We start from the raw sequence: 17586 nt of genomic DNA on the forward strand, positions 1-17586 counted from the left end.
AATACCGTATTTGAACAAGGGGTGAGCCATTCTTACTAATCTACCGGAGAAACAGTTTGGGTTTAAGTATAACTTTGGTATGCTTTTAGTGAGAGGCTTAATGCTTTAATATTTAATCACTTTAGCCCCTCAAACTTATTATCAGTATATAAATAAGCATGTTTAATTTTGTCTTGCTTTCCATTCCAAGTTTTTTTTTTTTTTTTTATTTAAAATGATAAAAATCTGTCATAAATAGGTAAACTGGGATATATCTAAGTAATTAATCAGTGTGATTTTTCCATAAATAGAAAAGTATTTACCTTTCCATGGTAGCAAGATCTTAACTATTAACTTCCTATTAAAATGAGTTGTATTACACTGCTTTATTTCTTTAAGGATATGAATAACTGTGTGTGGTGTTAGCTAGTTACAGGCTAGATGGGTCTTCAGCCAGCATGGAACAAAAGGGGGGGAAGGGTTGTTCAAAACTCAGACGCAGTTGTCAAGTCAACACATCCATCAGTGCTGCTGTGAACCGCATCACATTTTGTACATAATTAGCTAGGTTTCCATCCAATTGATGACAGATTTTCATGAGAAAATCTGCATAAAGAAAATATGTGCATTTTCCCACCCAACAAACTTGTTGTGGATAACAATCAGTGCATGATGACTTGGTGCACACAAAATGTACTTTTTCTCTTAAGTTTTCATGTACTGAATACATTTTTTGAGTTCAATGTGTTTCCAGTGCATTTTCAACTCAACCTATAGTATTTTCACAAAACCTGTTGTATTAAATAGTCGTTTCCACCACCATTTCTCGCATAATAAATTTTACAGACACAAAAAGATCCCACCATGTAGAATTAACAAATGATCTGTCAGCATTTATAAAATTGTACAGAAACAACATGTTTTTTGTCCAATTTTATTTACGATTTATATTTTTTTAATACAAAACATCCACATACAAACTACAACATACAGACATACACAAACATTCACAACATCACCCCTGTCTAGATTCACCTGCTCACACCCCCATCTCCATCGCCCGTATCACTCTCTGCCACATGGCCTCAAACTGCACCATGTTGTTTCTCTCCGTCACGCTTGCACTTTCAACATTTAGAAAATAAAACCTTGACCTTTCCATTGTGTTAACGGTGGAGGATTGGTTGATTTCCAGTTTTTAAATATACTTTTTATTTTTTTAAGTACATTTACATCGTACTACTTCTGACAGCCAACTTTATAACTTTGCCCATAACTTTTGAACTTTATAGCATTCCTAGAAGGCATGGCTTATTGAGTCAGTGATTTTTTAAATACGGTATGACTTTACTCACATAAAAACTGTGGATGGAAACGTGGTTAGTGATGCAATTTCAATGTTGATTGAGTAGCTTTGTGTACCATCAAATTAGCTTGAGATGATTTTACTGCAACATTGCTCACTGCAATCAAGTTACTTGGCATTTCAAAGATCTGTCAGTCAAGGCAAGCTCATGAATATAATCTCCCTGCCCACTCAGCCAGTCTTTTCAAACTTTCTGGTACTTAGCCATGAGAGAAAAATAAAAATTTCTTAAATTTTGAGCACTTCTATCTAAAACAAATATTATTTATGATGTTTTAGTCACTCAAAAGGCTATTTTACATGTGCATCAGAATGACTGTTTTGAGACTTTTAAATTCAGTTCCCCCCCTTGTCAGAGACACCACCCAGTTTACTGTAAGTACGCTGGCTGGGACTGAGGAGGAGAGAGGGATGGGGACAGATAGGGAAGTGGAGAGAAATGGGTTCAGGGAAATCAGCTCATTCCCAGTGGAGGGAGAGAGAGAGAGAACAGCAGTGTTGTGGTCTGGGAGGTTCTAAATGGCAGAGTTGAGTCTCTGCCATTAGCTAGGTTAACAGATTTTCATACCAATATTCTAAAATCTGCATAAAATAATATATGCACATTTTCCCACCAGAGATGTGATGCCATTAAATTGACTTGTTGCGGATAAAAGCCTGTGCGTGATGACGTGGTTCACATTTGCGGTTAAATTCCCATGTGCCAAAAAAAAAAGTTAAATGGGTTTCCATCGCATTTTCAAATCTGCTGATGGTTTTGTCACAAAATGTTTTGCATTATATAGTGAATGTTCCCACTCTGGTATTGACACGCGCGGTATAGCCCAACAGCTGGCAGATACAGTGCGGCTAGGCTCTACAGGCAGTGTTGCCAACTTAGCGACTTAGTCGCTATATTTAGCGAGTATTCAGACCCGTCTAGCGACACATTTTCAAAAAATCGACTAGCGACAAATCTAGCGACCTTTTCTGGTGTTATTGGAGACTTTTGGAGACCCTGACATGAAAGCACTTTCGTTCTTACTCTTCTCAACGTGGGCCCCACCCCGTCCCAAAGCACTCACAGGCGGCTCAGTCCTCGCGCCCCTCTGCGTCCAGACTGCAAATGAATCGCACATGTGGGAAGCCGCTAAAATAAATCACTGCACAAAAATCAATCACTGCATTTGACTCACACAGCCTCAGTCACTTACTCACCTTGTCCACTGTGTGTGTGCCTCTCTGTGACATAAGCTAAACATCTAGCTGGCTAGCTCATCATGTCTCAGTCTAAACTATACAGTCAAAAATACAGAAAGGAGTGGGAATCAAACCCTGAATTCAAAAGCTGGTTGAAGCAGTTTATTGGAGATGATACATAGGCATACTGCCTGTATTGTAAGGCTGATTTCTATGCCAAAACACATGACAACTCAAAAACATACTCAAAAGGCAAAGCCTTATAACAGTTCCACCCAAAACAAGCTGCCATTTATGGTTAAAAACATTGACTCTTTAAAAAAGGTTGAGGCCACCATAGCTATCGCTGAACACTGTTCCATGCTGGCTTGTGATCACATTGGAGAAACATGTAGAGCTGCTTTCTCAGACTCCACTGCTGCTACCCACTTGAAAGAGCACAGAAATGATTAATGGTGTTCTAGCACCATACTTTCTGAAAAAGTTGGTTGCAGATGTGGGTGACCAGCGTTTCAGCCTCCTCGATGAGTCCACAGATGTAAGTGTTTCTAAGTACCTGGGGGTTGTGATAAGGTACTTTAGTGACACCAAGCAGACAATTGTATCAACATTTCTGGGGCTTGTTGAGTTGGAGGAGATGCCAAATATATAGCACGTGCTGTTGTGGCTTTCCTCGAGAAGTGTTGTCTTAAAAAAGAGAAACTCCTGGTGATAGGGACTGACAATGCCTAACAATGGGGTCCATAAAGTGCCGAAGGAGGAGTATGGCCTCAAATATCTGGTTCTTATTCGCTGTGTGTGTCACTCTCTCCAGCTTGCTCATTTGTAGTTATAAACATATTTAGTTTTTTACTCACTTTTTGTCTCTCCCAAGACATTATTCCTCTCTCCTACAGTGTCCATCACAGTTACATGCACATGGCCAATTATGCAAATTAGGTGATGATGTCATTTAGAGACTTCTAGTGACTTTTAGGACAGCAAATAGCTACTTTCCTTACTAAGGAGTTGGCAACACTGTCTACAGGTAGGCTAGTCTACTTGATGAGATTATTATCAATAAGAGCTAAATACTTTTTTTGTCAAACGGCAACCAAGCATCGATCATCATGTCACCAGAATAAGACACTTAATATTTATTGAAATCAGCATCAAGCTCATCACCCTGTGAAGTTCATCATAATTTATTTAATCTGTAGCCTAATAAACTGCATGCTTTCCCGAATTGTCGTGGGAGGACCACACACGATATCATCGCATGACTACAACTTTAGTTTGATATGATGGTTAATATATCAATATTTGTTCATAAAAGGAATTCCACTGCCATTTCTCACATATTTAATTTTACAGGCCTGTCCTGTCATTTGTTATCCGACATGTACTTTACACTCATAAAAAGGTTGTATGGAAACCTGGTTATAGATGGAAAATATTTCCCTCCATGAAAACAGCCCCAAGGAGCAGAGAGGGGAGACCCCAGTACGCCTTTATGAGGGTGTCACGCTTTATTGCTTCCATTGGGAGCTTTTTGGCACCTATTCTTCCTGTACAGTAAATGTTTATGGTGATGTATTTCCTGCCGAGTATACCATCGCTAAGGAGGGAGACCGTATGTTTCACCAAATGGCTGCTATTTACTGTTCTGAGGCCAAGAGATAGGCCTAAGCCAATATGCATCATTTCTTTGCTGTTTGCTATAGAGCATATTCACAACCAAATAGATACAGGGAGGATATCACAATGTACATTTGTGTATATTTATTGATACTGGGGAAATATGCTTGCTCTTTCTTTTACTTCTGTTGTGCATTCAGTTTTATGAGGATACAAATGCTTTGAACAATATTGTTTTTTCTCTGCCTGTTGCAGAAGCAATTATATGTGAATTCACTGCTAACAAAAGCTGGTTGTTATTTATTGTGTCTTTGTGGAAACCTTAGCAATAATCAAGAGACACTGTATACTGAAGATGGTGATGAATGTTGATTAATACACTTCGATATATTTGATGTTACACTTCTTATCCTCAAACTTTCCTTCTGTTTTCTTCTCTTTTGCATTTCGTTCTACCAGGAAGTAGAGGTCAGTTTCTTTTTAATCTATATTCTACTCTTCCCTTTTTCTTTTGTATGATGTCTTTAAAAAAATACTTATAACTCATTTTCATTGTGTCTCTGTCTCTCTCTTTATTGCAATTTCCTCACTCACCCACCCGCCCTAGACACTTTCTCTCTCTCTCTCTCTCTCTCTCTCTCTCCTTCAATTTGTCCATTTTAATGAGGATGGTTACTGTTGTAATGAAAGGAAAAATCACTCCGCAACTATCTTTTGGCATTTTTAATTAGTCCACTGTTGATACAGTCCCAACATGTTTTGCATGTCAGCAACGACATTTTCAAGATTTAGGACTTTCAAAAAGCAAATTGTCATTTGCCGCATCATCATGATGATGCAAATGACTTCATATGATGCAAAACGCATCACTATGATGATGTGGCAAATAATAATTTGCTTTTTGAAAGTCCTGTATCTTGAAAACGTTATTGCTGACATGCAAAATATTTGGGACTATATCAACAGTGGACGAATGAAAAAAATACCAAAAGATAGTTGTGGAGTGATTTTTCCTTTAAGTATAAAAAGTAAGGATTACAATTCAAAGCCCGCTTCCCCCTGAAGCCATATATTCCACAGCCATTGGATGCATACCAAATGCATCCAGACTCCATTCCCTATATTGTGCACTACTTTTGACTTTACACCAGAGCCCCATGGGATAAGTAGTGCGTTATATAGGGAATCGAGTGCCATTTGGGACACACAGTGTGTGCAAGACTATTCTGGTGAATTACTACAGGCTGCCATGCTGCTCCTTAAATCCCCATGCAGACCCATAGGGCTCTGGTCAAAAATAGTGCACTATATACCGAATAGGGTGCCATTTGGGAAGCAACCATTGACTCACTCACTCAGTTAATCATGATGCTTATTTTACTGTGGGTTAACTTGGAACTCTTTGTCTCTGCAGGATGACTATGTGCGGACCTTGGATGAGAATCAGGGAGGCTCTAATGAAAGTATGTTTCACCTAAGTTCTTTCAAGTACCCTTTTATCTATTACAGTGCCTTCAGAAAATATTCACACCCAAAGTTTGTTGTGTTACAGCCTCAATTTAAATGGATTACATTTCGATTGTGTGTTCCTGGCCTACACACAATACCCCATAATGTCAAAGTGGAATTATTTTTGGGGAAATGTTACAAATTAATTAAAAGTGAAAAGCTGAAACGTTTTGAGTCAATAAGTATTCAACCCCTTTGTTATGGCAAGCCTAAATAAGTTCAGGAGTAAACATTTGTTTAACAAGTCACATAATACTGTCATGACGTTGGCCTCTTTGGGTACCCCATCCCCCTCTCCCTGCCTCCCCCTTGCCTCCTTCAACTAGGCTGCTGTGGTCAGAGGTTGTAAATTCCTGAGAAGACCCTGCCACATGGCCACATAGTAGAGAGAGAGTAAATTTTCATAGAGCACAAAGGAAATTCTTCCACCTCACAGGACATGAGGTACAAACAAATTTCATGTTCCGGAGAAAGTATAAAAGATCGGTGAAGAATCCAGCTACGAACTGGTCAGTTTGGTACAACTTGGGGAAGTTCATTTATTTATTTTTATTTCACCTTTATTTAACCAGGTAGGCAAGTTGAGAACAAGTTCTCATTTACAATTGCGACCTGGCCAAGATAAAGCAAAGCAGTTCGACATATACAACGACACAGAGTTACACATGGAGTAAAACAAACATACAGTCAATAATACAGTATTACGGTGCTCCAGTTCCTGCCAATATCCAGCAACTTCACACCTGAAACCCCACCTCTTTAAGGAATACCTAGGATAGGATAAAGTAATCCTTCTCACCCCCCCCCCCCTTAAAAGATTTAGATGCACTATTGTAAAGTGGCTGTTCCACTGGATGTCATAAGGTGAATGCACCAATTTGTAAGTCGCTCTGGATAAGAGCGTCTGCTAAATGACTTAAATGTAAATGTAAATGTAAATAAACAAGTCTATATACGATGTGAGCAAATGAGGTGAGATAAGGGAGGTAAAGGCAAAAAAAAGGCCATGCTGGCAAAGTAAATACAATATAGCAAGTAAAACACTGGAATGGTAGATTTACAATGGAAGAATGTGTAAAGTAGAAATAAAAATAATGGGGTGCAAAGGAGCAAAATAAATTAATTAATTAAATACAGTAGGGAAAGAGGTAGTTGTTTAGGCTAAATTATAGGTGGACTATGTACAGGTGCAGTAATCTGTGAGCTGCTCTGGCAGTTGGTGCTTAAAGCTAGTGAGGGAGATACGTGTTTCCAGTTTCAGAGATTTTTGTAGTTCGTTCCAGTCATTGGCAACAGAGAACTGGAAGGAGAGGCGGCCAAAGAAATAATTGGTTTTAGGGGTGACTAGAGAGATATACCTGCTGGAGCATGTGCTACAGGTGGGAGATGCTATGGTGACCAACGAGCTGAGATAAGGGGGGACTTTACCTAGCAGGGTCTTCATGGGAGACGGTGTGGCCACATTACCATAACGCTGTTTATATAATAGCCTCAGATATGAGGTTTACATCTAATTGTTGTATAAGATGAATGAGTGAGTATGATACTGTTTGTATAATTGTGTAATATGATTTTGGACTGTTTAATGACGAAAAATAGAATTCCCTTTTGATTTGAACTAAATCAGAGGACCGCCCCTGCGCCCAGTTAGGGTCAGACATCCTGGTACAGCCCTCTTCGGCCCTTCCAAATAAAACCCCCACTCGGGTTTTTGATCAGCAGACTGAGCTTACCTCAATTATGAGATGGCTAAAGGTTGCAGACCATGTTTTCCTCCATTAGGAGGACAAAGGTTGTAGACCATTGCTGAATCTTTCAACCGTACCACGTGGTTAAACTCTTAGACCAACAATACCGACAGAATAAGAACAAGTCTTTGATATTAATTACTAGTCTGAAGCTAGGAATTCAGTATGATTGAACGCAAAGAACGACAACCGCCGAAACACTATTCTATAATGAATGTCACTCTGAACAATCCCCTCTAACCACAACCGAGAGAGGGACAATTCTACAAAATAAATGAACTTTTCACCAGCGATCAAGACGACACACTGAGTGTAAATATATATGTTAATTGCAATTGTTCCCGAATGAGTGAGCGTTCATGTGCAAAGGATTAGCATTTCAATTGTTATAATTATCACTTTGTAGTGACTTCTTAGTCGACCCCCACTTCCCCTTTTGTCTAACAAGCCACCATGCCGGTTTAGCCCACTAGGGTACATTCTCCTATCATTACTTTTACCTCGTTTGTTTGTTTGTTTATGCATTTCTGTGAATTACTTAGTTAGTAATAAATAAATGATTTAAGACAATTGATGTATGGATGACTCATGGTGAAGACTGGGTTCGTGCAGATAACCAACAATTTACGACGTTTGGAATGAGACTAACGTGAGGTAAAGTACTAATTGATTAGATAAAATATCTGAAAAGTTATTTTAGGAAATAATAACTTTGTAATCTGAATATTTTTCCTTGGAGCCCCGACTTCCTAGTTAATTAGTTACGTGATTAATCAGTTGATCGCGTAGTAACTAATTACAGAGAATCTTTGATAAAAACTATCAGTTTTCAGTTCATGATAGTAAGGACACGACAATACGTTGCATGCGCTCACTCTGTGTGCAATAATAGTGCTTAACATGATTTTTGAATGACTATCTCATCTCTGTAGCCCACACATACAATTATCTGTACACAGATTCAACCACAAAGACCAGGGAGGTTTTCCAATGGCTCACCTATTGGTAGATGGGTAAAAATCTAAAAGCAGACATTGAATATCCCTTTGAGCATCGTGGTTACTAATTCAAATCAAAGTTTATTTGTCACGCGCGCCGAATACAACAGTGAAATGCTTACTTACAGACTCTAAACAATAGTATGAAAAAGGTGTGTGTGTGTGTGTGTGTGTGTGTGTGTGTGTGTGTGTGTGTGCAGGTAAGTAAAGAAATAAAACAACAGTAAAAATACATTTGAAAATAAGAGTAGCAAGGCTATATACAGATACCTGTTAGTCAGGCTTATTGAGGTGGTTAAAGTGACTATGCATACTGTATATGATGAACAGAGAGTAGCAGTAGCGTAAAAAGAGGGGTTGGCAAGTGGTGGGACACAATGCAGATAGCCCAGTCAGCCAATGTGCGGGAGCACTGGTTGGTCGGACCAATTGAGGTAGTATGTACCTGTACATGAATGTAAAGTTAAAGTGACTATGCATATAAGATAAACAGAGAGTAGCAGCAGCGTAAAAGAGGGGTGGGGGGGGCACACAATGCAAATTGTCCGGGTAACTATTTGATTACCTGTTCAGGAGTCTTATGGCTTGGGTGTAAAAACTGTTGAGAAGCCTTTTTGTCCTTTACTTGGCACTCCGGCACCGCTTGCCATGCGGTAATAGAGTCTATGACTGGGGTGGCTGGGGTCTTTGACCATTTTTAGGGCCTTCCTCTGACACCGCCTGGCCTAGAGGTCCTGGATGGCAGGCAGCTTTGCCCCAGTGATGTACTGGGCCGTACGCGCTACCCTCTGAAGTGCCTTGCTGTGGGAGGCCTAGCAATTGCCGTACCAGGCAGTGATGCAACCAGTCAGGATGCTCTCGATGCTGCAGCTGTAGAACCTTTTGAGGATCTCAGGACCCATGCCAAATCTTTTTGTTTCCTGAGTGGGAATAGGCTTTGTCGTGCCCTCTTCATGACTGTCTTGGTGTGTTTGGACCATTCTAGTTTGTTGTTGATGTGGACACCAAGGAATTTGAAGCTCCACTACAGCCTCGTCGATGAGAATGGGGGCATGCCCGGTCCTCCTTTTCCTGTAGTCCACAATCATCTCCTTAGTCTTGGTTACGTTGAGAGATAGGTTGTTATTCTGGCACCACCCGGCCAGGTCTCTGATCTCCTCCCTATAGGCTGTCTCATCGTTGTCGATGATCAGGCCTACCACTGTTGTGTCGTCTGCAAACTTAATGATGGTGTTGGAGTCGTGCCTGACCGTGCAGTCGTGGGTGATCAGGGAGCACAGGAGGGGACTGAGCATGCACCCCTGGAGAGCTCCAGCGTTGAGGATCAGATGTGTTGCTACCAACCCTCTCCACCTGGGGGCAGCCTGTCAGGTTGTCCAGGATCCAGTTGCAGAGGGAGGTGTTTATTTCCAGGTTCCTTACCTTAGTGATGAGGTTTGAGGGTACTATGGTGTTGAACGCTGAGCTGTATTCAATGAATAGCATTCTCACGTAGGTGTTCCTTTTCTCCAGGTGCGAAAGGGCAGTGTGGAGTGCAATAGAGATGGCATCATCTGTGGATCTGTTTGGGCGGTATGCAAATTGGAGTGGGTCTAGGGTGGTGTATCAATACACCCAGTCACTACAAAAATCCAGGCTTCCTTCCTAACTCAGTTGCCGGAGAAGAAGAAAACCGCTCAGGGATTTCACCGTGAGACCAATGGTGACTTTAAATCAGTTACAGAGTTTGTCTGTGATAGGAGAAAGCTGAAGATGTATCAACAACATTGTAGTTACTCCACAATTCTAACCTAAATGACAGTGAAAAGAAGGAAGCCTGTTTGCAATAAGACACTAAAGTAAAACTGCAATAAATGTGGCAAAGAAATTAACTTTATGTCCTGAATACAAAGCGTTATGTTTGGTGCAAATCTAACACAACACATCAATGAGTCCTATGTTCAAGCATGCTGGTGGCTGCATCATGTTATGGCTACACTTGTCATTGGCAAGGACTAGGGAATTTATTTAGGATAAAAAAATAAACAGAATTACGCTAAACAGAGGCAAAATCGTAAAGAAAAACCTGGTTCAGTCTGCTTTCCAACAGACACTGGGAGAAAAAAATCACCTTTCAGCAGGACAATAACTTAACACCTATGGCTAAATTTACACTGGAGTTGCTTACCAAGACAACATTGCATGTTCAGGAGTGGTATAGTTACAATTTTGGACTTAAATCAGCTTGAAAATCTATGGCAAGACTTGAAAATGGTTGTCTAGCAATGATCAACAACCAACTTGACAGAGCTTGAAGAATGTTTTAAAGAATAATGTGCAAATATTGTACAATCCAGGTGTGCAGAGCTCTCAGAGACTTACCTAGAAAGACTCACAGCTGTAATCGCTGTGAATACTTATGTAAATGAGATATTTCTGTATTTAATTTTCAATCAATTTGAAAACATTACAAAAAACATGTTTTCACTTTGTCATTAAGGGGTATTCTGTGTAGATTGGTGAAAAAAATAAGATTGAATCAGTTTTGAAATCAGGCTGTAACACAACATAATGTGAAATAAGTCAAGTGATATGAATACTTTCTGAAGGCACTATATGTTTGTGTGCTTGTCCATGTGATTTACTATGAACTTGATTTAGGATGATGCATCGCCCAATCAGGGTTTTGTTTCTGAATCAAAAAGGGTCTTCGGTGGTGGGCATGGCAGGGGGGGTCAGCGCAGGTACATTATTGAGAAAATGTTTGCATCCCCCATCTGGGCAGTGTAGAGACATTTTTGCCATGCAGCTGCGAAAGAACTTTGCCGTTTTAAAGCAAATTTCCTATGACTCTACATATTCTGCATATTCTGCCATTTAGCAGTTGTAAATCTATTTTCCTGAAATCCGATGCATTGTATCATGGCTAATGCTGTGTTCTATTGATCAAACATAATAACATCATTTATACTGGTAAATGCATTTATTTTCCCTGACTGTCTATCTTTTTATTTTGGTGGTTGTTTGTCCTCAAAGATTATATTACAAAAAAATATATATAGGTCCATAATCTTTTCGACATACTTTATATCTGTTTTTAGTTGTTTAAGTTAACACTGAAAGCGTTTTTCCATCCCAAAAAAGAATTTCAACCCCCCCCAATAAATATATATAGTAAATTCAGAAAGTATTCAGACCACTTGACTTTTTCCACATTTTGTTACGTTAGAGCCTTATTCTAAAATTGATTACATTAGTTTTTCCCTCATCAATCTACACACAATACCCCATAATGAAAAAGAAAAAAAAGATTTTTAGAAAACTTATTGTACATTTACATAAGCACTCAGACCCTTTACTCAGTACTTTGTTGAAGCACCTTTGACAGTGATTACAGCCTGAAGTCTTCTTGGGTATGACGCTACAAGCTTGGCACAACTGTATTTGGGGAGTTTCTCCCACTCTTCTCTGCAGATCCTCTCAAGCTGTTTCAGGTTGGATGGGGTGTGTTGCAGTACAGTTATTTTCAGGTCTCTCCAGAGATGCTCAATCTGGTTCAAGTCTGTGCTCTCGCTGGGCCACTCAAGGACATTCAGACACTTGTCCTGAAGCCACTCCTGTATTGTCTTGGCTGTGTGCTTAGGGTCGTTGTCCTGTTAGAAGGTGAAGCTTTACCCCAGTCTGAGGTCCTGAGGGCTCTGTAGCAGGTTTCATCAAGGATCTCTCTGTACTTTGGTCCATTCATCTTTCCCTCGACCCTGACTAGTCTCCCAGTCCCTGCCGCTGAAAAACATCCCCACAGCATGATGCTGCCACCCCCATGCTTCACTGTAGGGATGGTGCCAGGTTTCCTTCAGACGAGACGCTTGGCATTCAGGCCAAAGAGTTCAATATTGGTTTCATCAGACCAGAGAATCTTGTTTCTCATGGTCTGAGAGTCATTTTGGTGCCTTTTGGCAAACTCCAAGCAGGCTGTCATGTGCCTTTTTACTGCCTTTTTACTGTCAGTGACCATCGGGTTCTTGGTAGAGGTCGACCGATTATGATTTTTCGATACCGATACCGATTATTGGAGGACCAAAAAAGCCGGTACCGATTTTTGAACACTTATTTTACCTTAATATAATACATCAATAAAAATCGATTTAGCTTCAAATAAATAATGAAACATGTTCAATTTGGTTTAAATAATGCAAAAACAAAGTGTTGGAGAAGTAAAAGTGCAATATGTGCCATGTAAGAAAGCTAACGTTTGAGTTCCTTGCTCAGAACATGAGAACATATGAAAGCTGGTGGTTCCTTTTAACATGAGACTTCAATATTCCAAGGTAAGAGGTTTTAGGTTGTAGTTAATATAGTATTTATAGGACTATTTCTCTCTATACCATTTGTATTTAAGTTCCGGCGCCGACAGAGATGGCCGCCTCGCTTCGCGTTCCTAGGAAACTATGCAGTTTTTTGTTTTTTTTACGTGTTATTTCTTACATTAGTACCCCAGGTCATCTTAGGTTTCATTACATACAGTCGAGAAGAACTACTGAATATAAGATCAGCGTCAACTCACCATCAGTACGACCAAGAGTATGTTTTTCGCGACGCGGATCCTGTGTTCTGCCTTACAAACAGGACAACGGAATGGATCGCATGCAGCGACCCAAAAAAACGACTCCGAAAAAGAGGGAAACGAGGCGGTCTTCTGGTCAGACTCCGGAGACGGGCACACCGTGCACCACTCCCTAGCATTCTTCTTGCCAATGTCCAGTCTCTTGACAACAAGGTTGATGAAATCCGAGCAAGGGTAGCATTCCAGAGGGACATCAGAGACTGTAACGTTCTGTGCTTCACGGAAACATGGCTCACTGGAGAGACGCTATCCGAGGCGGTGCAGCCAACGGGTTTCTCCACGCATCGCGCCGACAGAAACAAACACCTTTCTGGTAAGAAGAGGGGCGGGGGCGTATGCCTTATGGCTAACGAGACATGGTGTGATGAAAGAAACATACAGGAACTCAAATCCTTCTGTTCACCTGATTTAGAATTCCTCACAATCAAGAGAATTCTCTTCGATTATAATCACAGCCGTATATATCCCCCCCCCCCCCCCCAAGCAGACACATCGATGGCTCTGAACGAACTTTATTTAACTCTTTGCAAACTGGAAACCATTTATCCGGAGGCTGCATTCATTGTAGCTGGGGATTTTAACAAGGCTAATCTGAAAACAAGACTCCCTAAATTTTATCAGCATATCGATTGCGCCACCAGGGGTGGAAAAACCTTGGATCATTGTTACTCTAACTTCCGCGACGTCACCAAAAGCACTCACAAACTTCTACAGATGCACAATCGAGAGCATCCTGGCGGGCTGTATCACCGCCTGGTAAGGCAACTGCTCCGCCCTCAACCGTAAGGCTCTCCAGAGGGTAGTGAGGTCTGCACAACGCATCATCGGGGGCAAACTACCTGCCCTCCAGGACACCTACACCACCCGATGTTACAGGAAGGCCATAAAGATCATCAAGGACATCAACCACCCGAGCCACTGCCTGTTCACCCCGCTATCATCCAGAAGGTGAGGTCAGTACAGTTGCATCAAAGCTGGGACCGAGAGACTGAAAAACAGCTTCTATCTCAAGGCCATCAGACTGCTAAACAGCCACCACTAACATTGAGTGGCTGCTGCCAACACACTGACACTGACACTGACTCAACTCCAGCCACTTTAATAATGGGAATTGATGGGAAATGATGTAAATATATCACTAGCCACTTTAAACAATGCTACCTTATATAATGTTACTTACCCTACATTATTCATCTCATAGGCATACGTATATACTGTACTCTATATCATCGACTGCATCCTTATGTAATACATGTATCACTAGCCACTTCAACTATGCCACTTTGTTTACATACTCATCTCATATGTATATACTGTACTCGATACCATCTACTGTATCTTGCCTATGCTGCTCTGTACCATCACTCATTCATATATCCTTATGTACATATTCTTTATCCCCTTACACTGTGTATAAGACAGTAGTTTTGGAATTGTTAGTTAGATTACTTGTTGGTTATTACGGCATTGTCGGAACTAGAAGCACAAGCATTTCGCTACACTCGCATTAACATCTGCTAACCATGTGTATGTGACAAATACAATTTGATTTGAATTTGATTTGATTTGATATACCTTTGACTATTGGATGTTCTTATAGGCACTATAGTATTGCCAGTGTAACAGTATAGCTTCCGTCCCTCTCCTCGCCCCTACCTGGGCTTGAACCAGGAACCCATCGACAACAGCCACACTCGAAGCAGCGTTACGCATCGCTCCACAAAAGCTGCGGCCCTTGCAGAGCAAGGGGAATATCTACTCCAAGTCTCAGAGCGAGTGACGTTTGAAACGCTATTAGCGCACACCCATCTAACTAGCTAGCCATTTCACATCGGTTACACCAGCCTTTAGGCTGATAGGCTTGAGGTCATAAACAGCGCTGTGCTTGCGAAGAGCTGCTGGCAAAACGCACTAAAGTGCTGTTTGAATGAATGCTTACGAGCCTGCTTCTGCCTACCATCGCTCAGTCAGACTGCTCTATCAAATCATAGACTTAATTATAACATAATAACACACAGAAATACGAGCCGTTGGTCATTAATATGGTCGAATCCGGAAACTATCTTTTGAAAACAAAATGTTTATTATTTCAGTGAAATACGGAACCGTTTGGTATTTTATCTAATGGGTGGCATCGCTAAGTCTAAATATTCTTGTTTACATTGCACAACCTTCAATGTTATGTCATAATTACATAAAATTTGGGCAAAGTAGTTCGCAATGAGCCAGGCTGCCCTAACTGTTGCATATACCCTGACTCTGCGCAGAGTGCAATGAACGCAAGAGAAATGGCACAATTTCACCTGGTTAATATTGCCTGCTAACCTGGATTTCTTTTAGCTAAATATGCATGTTTAAAAATATATACTTCTGTGTATTGATTTTAAGAAAGGCATTGGTGTTTATGGTTAGGTACAGTCGTCCAACGATTTAGCTTTTTTTGCAAATGCGCTTTTGTTAAATCATCCCCCAGCGTTGCATCGATTATATGCAATGCAGGACACGCTAGATAAACTAGTAATATCATCAACCATGTGTAGTTATAACTAGTGATTATGATTGATTGATAGTTTTTTATAAGATAAAGTTTAATGCTAGCTAGCAACTTACCTTGGCTTCTACTGCATTCGCGTAACAGGCAGGCTCCTCGTGGAGTGCAATGAGAGGCAGGTGGTTAGAGCGTTGGACTAGTTAACTGTAAGTTTGCAAGATTGGATTCCCCGAGCTGACAAGGTGAAAATCTGTCGTTCTGCTCCTGAACCCACCGTTCCTAGGCCGTCATTGAAAATAAGAATGTGTTCTTAACTTACTTGCCTAGTTAAATAAATCGGCAAAATCGGCTCCCAAAAATACAGATTTCCGATTGTTATGAAAACTTGAAATCGGCCCTAATTAAATCTGCCATTACGATTAATCGGTCGACCTCTAGTTCTTGGTCACCTCCCTGACCAAGGCCCTTCTCCCCCGATTTCTCAGTTTGGCCGGGCGGCCAGTTCTAGGAAGAGTCTCGGTGGTTCAAACTTCTTCCATTTAAGAATGATGGAGGCCACTGTGTTGTTCTTGGACTTTCAATGCTGCAGACATGTTTTGGTACCTCGACACAATCCTGTCTCGGAGCTCTACGGACAATTCCTTCGACCTCATGGCTTGGTTTTTCTCTGACATGCAATGTCAACTGTTGGACCTTATATAGATAGACAGGTGTGGGCCTTTCTAAATCATGTCCAATTAATTGAATTTACCACAGTTGGACTCCAATCAAGTTGTAGAAACATCTCAAGGATGATCAATGGAAACAGGATGCACCTGAGCTCAATGTCCAGTCTCACAGCAAAGGGTCTGAATACTTATGTAAATAAGGTATTTCTGTTTTTTATTTTTTTATACATTTGCAAATATTTCGACAAACCAGTTTTTGCTTTGTCATAATGGGGTATTGTGTGTAGATCGATGAGTAAAACATTGATTTAATCAATTTTAGAATAAGGCTTTAACGTAAGAAAATGTGGAAGAAGAGAAGGGGTCTGAATACTTTCCAAATTCACTGTATTTACACCGTTTGGACTTATGCGACCCCAAACAATGCTTAAGTGGCCTGACAAAGGATTTAAATGGCAGAAAGAAATCCTGTCAACCACTCTTGAGAGCTGACTAAATCAGTGTAGGCTAGCTAGCTAACCATCTGAGAGACCGGTCCGCAACATCACAATGACCAGTGCTGGGCAAGAAACTGGGGGTTGAAGATCACTGTGTTTATCAGACACGACACGGTACATAGGAATGAGAATCGATGCACCACGACGCGCTCAAGCCCAGGTTGAATAAAAGGGAGCAAAAAGGTGCTCAACTGAGGAACGAAACGCTGCTCTGGTGTATTAGACACAACAGGGTGAATGTTTGTTTACAATCCCATTTGTATTCTCGGGTCAGATGTTGTCCACACGTGTAGTGGCCTCTCAGTGAAAAGTTCAAGTGATGTTAGAGATGTAAACTCACTGTAGCAGTAGCCGTCTGACTGTCTCTCTCTCTCTGTGGAGGTTCTGAGCTCTGCTGTCGACCACCTACCAATCAACATTGAGTACCCTGTGTTTTCTCTACTCTTTCTTTAATTCAGCCACAGGCAGATAAAGTCATGACATCCAGGCTGCATCCCAAATTACACCCTATTCCCTATATGGTGCACTACTATGAGCCCTGGTCAAACATAGTACGCTATATAGGGAATAGGGTGCCATTTGGAACAAAGACTGAAATCATGTCCATGACCATTGTCTTGATTTGCAGCTCAAATAAAGTAGTGAGAATGAAATGGCTGAGTCCATTAGTACTGCTATATCTCTCAGAGTTTAATTAGTGGGTAATTATGACTTCCTGCAGAGGGCTGGAGAGAGAGGGAGAGGAGGGAGAGTGGAGGAGGTAGAGGGGGAGAGAGATTGTCTTGCTGGAGTCCATTTTGTGTCCGTTGTATTTTATTATAATCAATAATTGAAATATCAAACGATGCTGTAGAAATTGTTGGAGCTCTCATCTTAATAATCTATTGATAGGCTTTCCTCTAAGGCTGGCTTAATGAGGCAATGGAGAGAA

General features: G+C 40.8%; 1 protein-coding gene across 1 annotated transcript in view; it reads left to right on the forward strand.

Annotated features, from left to right (window-relative positions):
* Window positions 1–17586, forward strand: part of spock2 (SPARC (osteonectin), cwcv and kazal like domains proteoglycan 2) — an 88907-nt gene that overhangs the window by 26467 nt on the left and 44854 nt on the right. The window contains exon 2 of the mRNA XM_065012754.1: window positions 5556–5604. Within this exon, the coding sequence (XP_064868826.1) occupies window positions 5556–5604 (49 nt within the window). The remainder of the gene's footprint in view (window positions 1–5555; window positions 5605–17586) is intronic.

This window comes from Oncorhynchus nerka, linkage group LG28, assembly GCF_034236695.1.
Source record: "Oncorhynchus nerka isolate Pitt River linkage group LG28, Oner_Uvic_2.0, whole genome shotgun sequence".
Classification (NCBI taxonomy): domain Eukaryota; kingdom Metazoa; phylum Chordata; class Actinopteri; order Salmoniformes; family Salmonidae; genus Oncorhynchus; species Oncorhynchus nerka.